The sequence below is a fragment of the Tasmannia lanceolata genome, unplaced genomic scaffold (genome assembly GCF_043159265.1).
Source record: "Tasmannia lanceolata isolate RefF3 unplaced genomic scaffold, GAP_Taslan_0.1 ptg000006l, whole genome shotgun sequence".
NCBI classification, from domain to species: Eukaryota; Viridiplantae; Streptophyta; class Magnoliopsida; order Canellales; family Winteraceae; genus Tasmannia; species Tasmannia lanceolata.
Window position 1 is genome coordinate 22,158,596 of NW_027518683.1, and position 11,917 is coordinate 22,170,512.

At 37.1% G+C, this 11,917-nt stretch overlaps 1 protein-coding gene across 1 annotated transcript; it reads left to right on the forward strand.

The window, feature by feature from the left end:
* Window positions 1–2,478: 2,478 nt before the first annotated feature.
* On the forward strand, window positions 2,479–8,823 carry LOC143880104 (amino acid transporter AVT1C-like). Its single transcript, XM_077382854.1, has 11 exons — window positions 2,479–2,888; window positions 4,611–4,906; window positions 5,586–5,800; window positions 5,913–5,936; window positions 6,037–6,217; window positions 6,305–6,524; window positions 6,916–7,051; window positions 7,161–7,326; window positions 7,589–7,632; window positions 8,114–8,176; window positions 8,432–8,823. Exons 1-11 carry the CDS (start codon window positions 2,704–2,706, stop codon window positions 8,525–8,527), a joined length of 1,626 nt encoding a protein of 541 aa, XP_077238969.1. The 5' UTR covers window positions 2,479–2,703; the 3' UTR covers window positions 8,528–8,823.
* The last annotated feature ends 3,094 nt before the right edge of the window (window positions 8,824–11,917 follow it).

An 11,917-nucleotide genomic window follows, 5' to 3' on the forward strand; every position in this document is an offset into this window, starting at 1 on the left:
ATGGGCTGCTCTGCATTGGATAAGGTCATTTTAGAACTCAGATTTTTTGGATTTTTTTGTTGTTGATAAGGTAGGGACCGCTAATATGTCGACGTGGATGGAATGAATTGGAAGTGAGAGTGATGAAAATAGAGGAAGCTAAAATGCTAGGCACTCTCTCGCGATTAGAATTATGAGATTTTTGTTTTTTTAGGGAAATGATATATGCGCCCCTTTTCATCACTTGGGATACCCAGTGTATCAATGACTACAGAGGGGCTGATGTACTTCACGTCAGAAGGATTCAACAGATTTGATTGCCACGTACACTGCAGTTGGGTGTCTCCCTTGTGATGAAAAGGGGTGCATTTATCATTTCCCTTTTTTTAATTGGAAAATGATATATTCGCACCCTTTTGTTTTACAGGCCAGTCGTCATAAACATGGTTTTAAATTTCGACCCAAATTCGAGATTTCGGTCCGAAATTTCGAACTTTGGTGAAGACGGAAACCAAAATCCACTATACATAAAGATTTTGACGAAATTTCGGTAATTTCACCCGAAATGGGCGAAATCTCAATTTTTTTAAATCCTAAAATCTAAAATTTCCTAATAATATATATTATTAGTCTGAAATTTGGTAAAAAATAAATTTTTTTTTTTAAAATGGTGAGAGGATTACAGGTTTCGGTGAGGGCCGAAATGCATACCGAAACCGAAATTTAAAACCATGGTCATAAATTCACCGGAGGGGTGGCTGGAGGAAGAAAGGTGTGCAAATATATCACTTCACAATATAATTTTGATAATATATTCGCCTTTGTTTTTCCCTCATGATTTGCTTGGGGGACCAAAGGTGTGTGAAAGGCTTCTCATTCCCTACCGACTAAACGGGTGGAAAGGTAATGAGAATATGTGGAAGTGAATCGGAATCACCCTGAAGAATATCTTCTTTCAGTCACGCCAGAAAAGAAACGACAAAAAAAGACTTTGTTTTTTATGCTTTTCTCAATCTCTGCATCTAAAAAAGGATTTGGTAAAAACCAGTAGGCCACCACATCACCCATCTAAGATGAGCCCTTTTTACCTGAATAGTCTAGATCCTACAATGGCAAGGCCACATTGCTACTATTTGTTAGATTAGAATTAGCATTTTCTAACTAAGTGTTTAAAGTAATAATTAAAGTAAATCTCATTAAGGGTCCATGATTAGGAAGAGACTGGTGCATTGGGAGACCTAACCGTAATACCATTGTTTTACAAATGCATGTGTTTGCTTAATAAGAGCAACACACAAAAGAGAGAGAGAGAAGAGATTTAGGGTTTCTCTGGTTGGTCCTGATATACCACGGCAAAGCCCAAAATTCCATTGATCTAAGCATTAAAAGTTGGCTAGATTCAAAGATCCCTCAAATAACCAATAGATGGAATATTCAGAGTAAGCATCTTCAATGACCAGAACACGAGGATCGCAAAGGATAAAAAATTTGATCATCATGGACGGAGGTAAGATCGATTTTCACAATCGGTTTTGATAACTAAAGCCTAATAGTTGGTATCAGATCAAGCCTCTGATTCGTGATTACGGATCTAAGCTTCGTGCTTAAAGCAAAATTTGATGATTTGTCTTCGTTTTGTTTACTTGGAATTACAATGATTTTCTTCTGACTTAGAGCCTTGATCATTGATCAATGTCGACAGACTAAGGCTTCGATCATTTCATCTCAAGACATATGGGACATCGTAGATGGCAACCCTAACTCCATTCTACATCTATATAGCACTTTAATAATTCTATATTAGCCATAATACCAAAAACTAGAATAAAGGGTATTTTTGACTTTTAACAAACAAAGGGTATTCTTGTCTTTATATAATTAAAACGGCTCCGGTACGCATTCGGTTAGGAAATGACTTGATTTGCAATACAAGGCCAACGCTATGACCTAATTTGCAAATTAGCAAGGACTCTTGGTGCAAAAACTTGGAATTTTTTTTTTTCTACCAAAAATCACAAGAAAGTACAGTAAAAGTAATACGAAGAAAAAAAAATTATGAAATGACGTACTCACCCTTTTTCCTTCCCCAGTCCAAATGCCATGACCTAATTTGCAAATTAGGCGGAGTAAATTAGCAAGACTCAACTCAACTCAACTCAATTAAGCCTTTGTCCCAAGCTAATTGGGGTCGGCTAATGAATCCTTAAGAAAATAAAAATTAGCTAGACTTTTGTAGTAAAAACGTCATAATTGGAGACTCCTTTTTGCAATAACCCCAAGAAAGTATTGGAAATGACATATTCACCCTCTTTCCTTCCCCTAGATTTTTAATGAACTTTCAACTCGTAGAATTACCTCCTCCTCCAAACTTTGTCACTATGCTTATCCCTAACTGCCAGCACACGAATTACTTTAAAAAGTGTCGTGGGTCTTTTCGTCATTTAAGAAAAGATCCCACAGTTTCAGCTCAAAATCCAAGCTTTCCTTCCTAAGAAAACCAAAATCCGCGGAAAAAATGGCGAACCAAACACTCAATCACGACACTTTCTTCCCTCCTTACCCTCCTAAGGACCAGCACTTCCAAACATCATTAAACCCAACTCGTGAGGAAAAATCTTTTTAAATGCCCAACCAATACGTGTAAAGCTTTTCCTATAAAACAACTGGAAACCCAAAACGTTAAACCTTCTGATTTCTGGACTCTTGTTTTCTCTAGTTGGAAAGATGAAAACGGACGAGGAATTGGGTCCGGATCGTGGGTTCGTCTTCGAGACGGACGATGAAGAAGACGAGGCAGAGAGGGTCGAAGGGTCCGAAGAAGATGAAGGGTCCGATTACTCGTATGTCTCTCGTAACCAATCGGATCATAGAATCGGGTCTTATTGCCCCTCATGGCCTCAAAGCTACAGGTTAGTTTATCTTGTTTCTTGTTTCTCTTTAATGGGTTTTCTTTTCTCTTTAAAAAATCTCAAGAGGAAGGGTCTGAATCTTCTCTTTTTACATGGTTTTTAAGTTCAAAGGAAATCCAGAAATCATGTATGAATAAGTGCAAATGTATCATATGAACAAAAGATGTAAATTTTCTAATCCTTACGATGGCATTTATTTAAAATTCAAAACTTAAACAAGGGTATTTTCGTCTTTAGGAGAATCAATTTATTTACCAAAATAAAGGATTAGTAGAATTGGAGGATTGGCATGATTTTTTGGGGCCATGGGAGATAAAAACAAATGGGCTATCAAGTGGGATGGTTCAGACAAATGAAGGGTGGGACCCTTTTATGTCTTAGTGGGTGCACCCTACCCATTGTGTTACTACGAGTTCGGTTATACTAAACATTCCATTGGAAATCACGATGGTCAATGAGAGGAGTTTTGTTTTACGCTTGGAAAAAACTGACAAGTGACAACCACCTACAACTTTTGTCATGTTGTTGGGATACGTGGTGCGGCCCTCCTATCATGTAAACCTGAAACTGAGTGCTTTTAGTAGTGGGAATTGAAATATCATTCGCCCCCTTTTGCTTCCCTATCTAGTGATAAAGGAGTAGTGATAGATACAGTAAATGGGGTGGACAGGGGAAGAAAAGGGGGCAAATATATGACTTCTGTTTTTAGTGAGTTACCTCTTTTTCTGAATGACAGAAAGTATAAAAGAGTAAGGGGAAATGATTTGATAGACACGGGCTCCAATGTTTGTCGTGTAGTGTTTAAACGGATTTAAGAGCTTTTTCAAAACCCTAGTATTCTTCTGACACACCTTTAAATATTACAGGACAAACATAGGAGCTCTTGTTTATCAAAATATTGGAGTGCTAAAATCATTTCCCAAAGTAAAAAATTCCTAACGAATTACGAACCGGGCCGATTTTGGCTTTCAACTTCCTTTCTTTAGCTCGTAGTTTGTGTAGTTTCAACTTTTTACTAATGAGGGATATGACTAAGGGGTGTGACATATGTGCCACCTGTGATACTTGATCCAACAACAGCTACTTGTCAAAAAACATAAGCTTCTTCCTAGCAATTCTCAATTGGAAACTTTCATATCTTACATTTGTTTTTGCACGTCTTCCTTCGCACCTTCAATTGAAAACTTTCATATCACACATTTGTTTTCTAGTGTCCTCCTAGCAATTCTCCTTTGAATATGTTCAGACCCTACATTTGTTTGTTGGAAACAATTGTTTGAGGTGAATAGAGAGGAAAATGATAGCATATAAGAGGCCGTTTGATTGTAAGCCTACACTTTCCCAGATGAGACCCTTGTGTGGGTTCTCTTGTATTCCAAGTTAGGGTACTTTGGATAAGTCCTATCCCATATGATCCCCTATCCTTGATAATGTTTTATATTCAGAAAACGTGGATAAATGCAAATTTATCATTTGGTTTGAAGTACTCTTGTCCTAGATATGTAAGACCCTATATATCTTGGGCTATCTTGTTTTTCAAGTTAGGCTATTCTGGATATCTAAGTTCTATTCCATACTATCTTTATCCTTTTAAACAATTTATATGAAAATGAGGATAAGTGCAATTCCACCTATGGATCTAACTATCTGAGTAACACTTGTTCTTGTTTTCTTAAGATAAAATGCTTTTCCAAGTTTAACGTTCTTCCCTTTTCTTTTCAGGCAATCCATTGACATGTTGAGCAGCGTAACCCCTCCCAATGTTGGTCTTCTAAAAGGCTCAACAAGGGCAAAACTAAGCAGCTCTTTTAGAACTTCTTCTAAACACTCCATACTTTCAACTATGGAAATTGATCCTGCCTTGAGCACGCCATTCATTTCAACAGACGTAGGGAAAGACACTGAATCTCTTCCTTCTCCGATTCCATGGAACCGATCAAAGAGCTCTGTGCAGGAGTGTTCATATCATGACTTAGTTGTATCAAACAAGTGTTCTTATGGTCAATCACTCCTTAATGGTGATAGTCCCACTCTAAACTGATTCTTCATGTCTATACCTATACATGCCTTTTACACATGCACAAGCACGCGCGCGCGTGCACATACACTAGCAAAAACCAATTCTCAAATCTCAATAGCATAGGCTCGTATGGAGTAAAAATCGACAATGTGGCCATGATTGCAACTAAGGACTCAAGAAGAAGAGAAGATCAAAGCTTAAAATTGCAAGAACTGAAGTTGTAAAGCCTTCACTTTTGTTCGTGTAGGCTGCTTATAAATTAAACAGTACTTGTACAAAAAGACTAATAATTACAATAAAAGTATCCAATTTTTAAGCTTGAAGCATAAAATTGCAAGAACTCATGCGTGCAAACCAATGAAAACTAAACTGGTACTAGCATATCTTGTTGGAAGCACTATCATCTCTTTTCCATTTATGCTTGGTAGGATGCATAGAGCTCCAAATTTCAGTAGGCTCTGTTTCTTTCTACATAAAATGGGCCATAAAACAAAATTTACCCCCATTTCCACCGAAAAACGAGCCTAAACTTTGTTTTATGACATTTTTTACGTAGAAAGAAACGGATCCAGCGGAAATAAGCCAATTGAAAAAGTATACTTAATTCTGAATATTTATGTGTCCATGTGCCTTTGTAATCCTTGTTCAATGGTTTGACATTACTTTTTGTCTTTCAGGGATCAACATTCTTTGTGGAGTAGGACTCCTTACAACCCCATATGCAATCAAAGAAGGCGGGTGGATTGGCCTCCTATTACTTCTTGGCTTTGGCCTCATCTCATGCTACACTGGAATTTTGTTGAAGCGCTGCTTAGAAAGCACTCCTGGACTCCATACTTACCCTGATATTGGGCAGGCTGCATTTGGGACATTCGGTCGCTTAAGCATCGCTGTAAGTCCCTAAAAACTCACCTTTGCATTTTAATTTTAGTTCATATATTATTTATCTAAGTCCCGCAAATTGATTTCTTTCAAGGCTGACACTTGAATTTGGTTCTTTGCAGATAATCCTATACATAGAGCTGTATGTGAGTGCATACCATCCTACTTTTTTTATAACAAATCCTTTTATTGTTTAAAATCTCCTGTTTTTATTATGGCCTAAAGGAAAGGATTCCTTCTTCTCAGATTTGCTGCGTGGAGTATATAATTCTAGTGAGTGATAACTTGTCATCATTGTTCCCAAATGCCCACATGAATTTAGTAGGAGTCTATCTGAATTGTCACCAGCTATTCGCTGTGATGACGACCCTGACAGTTCTTCCGACTGTTTGGCTTCGGAACCTCAGTTTTCTCTCATACCTTTCAGGTATTTCTCATATTTGAAGCATTTATATTCTAACCATACTAATTTTCAATTGTGAATTTTGATGATCTATGATTGCTTTTGTTTCAGCTGGGGGTGTAGTTGCTACGGTACTGGTGGTAGTTTGCTTGTTGTGGGTGGGGACGGTGGATCAAGTTGGGTTTCATCCAAGTGGGAGTGTTTTGGACCTTTCTAACCTCCCTGTCGCACTTGGTTTATATGGATTTTGCTATTCAGGCCATTCTGTTTTTCCAAATATCTATTCCTCCATGCAGAAGCCAGCACAATTTCCATCAGTTCTAATAGTCAGGTGGAACGACAGCATATAATTGTTTGTTTCCTTTTTTTTCTTTCACTATTCAAATTCAAATATTTTCCTTCCAATGAAAGTTCTTTCTTTAGGGTTAATGGAAAATATTTTTTTGATTTCTATGAAAATAAAAATGGGGAATTACCATATGGAATTTTGAATTACCAGTACTTTCACTGCAAGTGATAAAAAAGCCCCATCTTTCCTCTCATGACAATGTAGAGAAAATTTTATTTCAAATGAAGTGGAAACATTTTTTATGTTTTTCTCCAAATTCAGAAATATATATTTCAATTCATCATTACCATACTGCTCTTCTGGTAGATATTTCCTCCACTACTTTTCTAACTTAAGAGTGCTTGCACTAATACACTTTCATCTCTGAATGCAGTTTTATAGTCTGTTGGCTTCTATATTCTGGGGTAGCAGTTGCAGGATTTCTTATGTTTGGTGAATCCATACAGAGTCAGTTCACTCTAAACATGCCTCAGCAATTCATGGCTTCTAAAATGGCACTTTGGACAGCGGTATAAGAATAGAACCAATGGTTTGGCAAGTCCGATATGGTTGTATTAAGTATGAATGAACACATAATTTGATATATCTTTGATTTTATACTGGTATATCATGTTTTAGGTTGTGAACCCGCTTACGAAGTACGCCTTGACAATCACCCCAGTTGCACTGAGTCTAGAGGAGCTCTTACCTTCGAGCCCGCTCAAGTCCCGTTGCATCTCAGTACTTATCAGAACAGTTTTGGTTGTATCAACATTGGTCGTGGCACTCGCTATTCCATTCTTCGGTGAGAACTATTTCCATGTAGACATACTGTATAATTCTAACAATGCCTTTATTATGCAGAGGATCAAAATTCTGATATCTTGGGTTCAACTCCAGCATACCCAACAAAAATTTAAAAGAAAAGAGAAATACAACGTATTTCCCTGGCATCAATGAAATGTTTTGATAGAAAAAGTTTTATTTTTAGGTTGCTATAAATGCATATAAGCTTGTTCTTTTGGTTATAGAGATTAAGCAATGTACTTTTTGAGTTTTGATTGCAGGTTTTGTGATGGCCTTCATTGGATCATTCCTTACAATGCTTATTGTAAGCTTCTCATCTTTCAGAACCTCTTATACTCTGCTCACACACTCTAAGCCATAGTTACAAAATCTCCTGATAACTGAACAATTCTTGATTCTTTTGAGAAATCCCCAATAATTCTCTTATATTTTGAATTAAAAGCAATTTTCATAGCTTACCTACCAAAAAATCAACTTTCTTATTTAAACGTGATTTACGTGTAATTCATCAATTCCTCATATTTTATTTTAATCATCAGAATAAATTCAAAATCATTAACAAAAAATTGAATTGAAAACTGAACTCACATCCTAATCTCACAGACACATGCCGTTAACCATCCTTCCATGTTTCTTTTAGAAAAATAACTATATACACTAGTAAATATCTGTGTTGTAAATACAAAACCTATGGGTTTTTTTTCCTTTACACTTCCCAAATATTTCCCAAAAGAATATTTCGAATATTTACTTCGCTGAATCTATTGTCCAATTTTGTGTGGCAGGCTCTGATTTTCCCGTGCGCTTGCTATCTCAGAATCATGCGTGGAAGACTAAGTTGGGTGCAGGTAAGCGAATTGTGTTCCATATAAACTGTCATCAAAATGTCTCTTTGAATATCACCAAATATCAATTACATATAATCTTCTATGCAAATGGTTTCGAAATTAAATATAATTTTTTTGCAAATATTTCTTGTAATAATCGTAGAAACGATACATTTAACGCCTTTAAAAGAGGCTTTAAAGCCTTATTTGCAAATAAGATTAAATTAAAACAATTTTATCTGCAAATAATTATCATAATCTTTTTTTTTTCTGCAGGTTGCAGTATGTGTTCTGATTATTGTGGTGGGTGTAATATGTTCTATTGTTGGCACATATTCATCTATAAAGAGAATAGCTGATAATATTGTGTGATGGAACTAGTAGGCGATTATACATATATACTTTTCATTGTACAATTGCTGAGAAGGGCATACAGCTGACCATTTATTTGTTAATCTGCTCATTATGCTCATTCCCATCGACAAAGAACAAGAAGAAAAAAGAGTACAACAAGTGCAATTAAAGGAGAGATCTTCAAAGAAAACAATGGGAGGACGTTCAAACAACCTGACTTGAAGACTGTTGCAGGTCCCTTGAAAAGCCATAGACGTTTTGTACCTTACCTCATACAAAGCTAAATTCAATAGTAATTTCTCATTGGGTCTCTAGCTCCTAATTTTATTTTAATTTTTTGTCATATTCATGCGCCAGAGTTTCAGCTTACCTACAAAAAGAAAGAAAGAAAGACATGACAAAAATACTTGGTGGAATTGGCTAAATTCATAGGGTGCCAATAATGTTTGAAAGTGTTGGGTGCAACTCACTAGCTTACCTACAAAAAGAAAGAAAGACAAGACAAAAATACTTAGGTGGAATTGGCTGTGGAATTGGCTAAATTCATAGAGTACCAATAATGTTTGAAAGTGTTGGTACCCGGGTAGAACTCACCCTTAAAAGTGAGCTGTTAAGGGGAGGATGCCCAGGTCCTTATAAGCCATTCCACTTCCATTTACTTTTCTGGTGTGGGATCTTTGCCTTCGCGTGGAACCCCAATAGAAAGGTTTAGACCCAATTCCTTTCATCAAACCCATTGACCCGTCCAAATAACCTCATAACAACCCGTCCCTAGCTACCCAAACACACCTCATCCTTCAAAACTGTCAACCTTAAACCTCTCCAAGTAACTTCTATTCCTCACCCAATTCCTTTCATCTAACCCATTGACCAAGAAATCCTTCCATTAACCCAAAACCCATACAAACCTTCCCTTACACCTAAACTTCTGCATTGTCACTTCTGCGAATTAGTCGTATTAGAGCTTCCGCTATCCGCCCTCTCATCATTTGGTATTAGACAGTTCCCTTCCGCGAGCGCCATCTCATTATTTGGTATTAGAGCGTTCCCTTCCACGAGTGCCATCTTGTCATTAGGTATCCAAGCCTAGAAAACAAGAATTCTATTTTCTTGTAATCTTGGGAACACACGGAGCCCACTTGTCGGATGATTTCCTAACATATAGTGCGATGTCTTGGAATACCGTACTTTTATAGCGGTGATGCATGCAACTGTGTTGATTGGATCAACGCTATTGAAGCTTGTAACGTGCGATACGGTCTAAGCCACTGAGAGACGATCCAGTATGCGATAGATACCATAGTTGGAGATGGCGAGTGCGTGTGGAGATGCATAGAACAAGAGCGATGCCAATGTGGAGATCCACCTTTCAGCCGATGGGACGAGGTACGTGATATCTTCCTAAAATACCCATATGATGTAAAAATAATCAAAATAAGTCATATTGGGTAAAACTAACCAGAATAACTGATTCATGAAAAATGACTAAAATACCCCCATGACATACAAAATGATCAAAATACGCCAATAAGGTAAAAATGACCAGAATCCCCTTGTGTCGTGGGAAATGAACAAAATACCCCTTATATCGGGTCAAAATGACAAAAATTCCCCTAAGTCATGGGAAATGACTAAAATACCCTTATGAGATAAAAATGATCAAAATACCTCATATATGGTAAAATGACTAGAATACCCCCAAGTCATGGAAAATAACTGAAATACCCCTATATCGGGTAAAAATGACCAAATACCACTCAGTGACTCTAAATAATTAAAATATCCGCATGATATTAAAATATCCCATACCGTGTAAAAATGACAAGAATAGCCCTGAGTCATGAACAATGACCAAAATACCCCTAGTCAATGAAAATGGCTAATATACCCATGGCATAAAAATGATCCAAATACCACATAGAAAAGGGCAGCCTAGTGCACGAGGCTCCCGCCATTGCGGGGTATTGGGAAAATGATGAAATACCCTTTATATCAAATACCACATAATGGGTAAAAATGACGAAATAACATTGAGTCATGGAAAATGACAGAAATAACCTTTATATCGGGTAAAATAACCAAAATACCCTTGAGTCTTGTAAAATGACTACAATACTGATATAGCATAAAAGTGAACAAAATACCACATGTCGGGTAAAAGTGACTAGAATAACCTGGGTCGTGGAAAATGATTATGGGGTAAAATAATCAAAATACCCCATATCCAGTAAAAATAACCAACACAAAATACCCTCTTGACGTAAAATTGGTCAAAATACCCCATATCGGGTAAAAACGACTAGACTAACCTTGAGTTATGGAAAATAACTTAAATACCCCTATATCGGGTAAAAAATAGAAAAATGCCCCTGAGTCATGGAAAATGACTAAAATACCACGATAATATAAAAATGATCAAAACGCATCATATCCGGTAAATATGACCAGAATATGTGGGGCCCAAAAGGGGTAAATATTAGGGGTGCAACTCGGGTCGGGTTCAACCTGAAAAGAAAAGTCATGTCGAGTCGGGTTGAGCTTGGGTTGGGATCGGGTTGGGTTTGGGTTGAGGGTTGAACAACCCGACCCGAGTGAAACCTAACAATTTTTATGAAATTTTATCTTTTAAGCTTAGAAACTTGGGCTGGGTCTGGTTCGGGTTGGAAAAAAGAGTTCCTCGGGTCAAGTCGGGTTCGATTAGGAAAAAGGGTTCCTCAGGTCGGGTCAGGCCGGGCTGGGTTGGCCTCAACCCGACCCGAGTTGCACCCCTAGTAGATATGACCAAAATAAGTGAGGCCCAAAGGTGGCTACTAGGAAACCACCTAATAACACGTGTACGATACAAACGATGGTAACCACCTCCCACCCCCCACCCCCCACCCCCCGCCCATTAAATATCATCGAGATTTAGGCCATGTTGGCCACCATGAAAAATTATTCCATGATATATTCATCAGCCCATTTGTAAGGGTGGATAAGGACTAAGGATGGAGAGGGAGAGACATTGTTGGCAAGAGTGGAGAGAGCATCAGAGATCTCTAAAACAACAAAAATAATGAAAAATAAGGCTATTGATACTGGCACTACCATATCTTGATAATTGCACTAGCTCGTCTTGCCTTTTATTATTTAAACATCTGTCAAAGGTAGTTACGCATGGTTTTAAATTTCGACCAAAATTTTAGATTTCGGTCAACCACGAAACTGAAATCGTAAATACCTGAAATGTTACTTTATTTCGGTTGAAATTTTGAAATTTCGTTTTTTCAAAATTTTGTCCGAAATTTAAGGAAAATCAACCAAAATCTCAATTTTTTATCTTATTTAATATTTTCCCAAAAATTCAGTAATTTCGGCCAAAATTTTGGATAAGATAAAATATTATATTTAACAATTTCGTCAAATTTT

Coding starts and splice junctions, on each gene's coding strand:
- LOC143880104 (XM_077382854.1), top strand. CDS start 2,704: ATGAAAACGGACGAGGAATTGGGTCCGGATCGTGGGTTCGTCTTCGAG. Junction 5,801..5,912: donor TCGGTCGCTTAAGCATCGCT/GTAAGTCCCTAA, acceptor GGTTCTTTGCAG/ATAATCCTATACATAGAGCT. Junction 8,177..8,431: donor GAAGACTAAGTTGGGTGCAG/GTAAGCGAATTG, acceptor TTTTTTCTGCAG/GTTGCAGTATGTGTTCTGAT.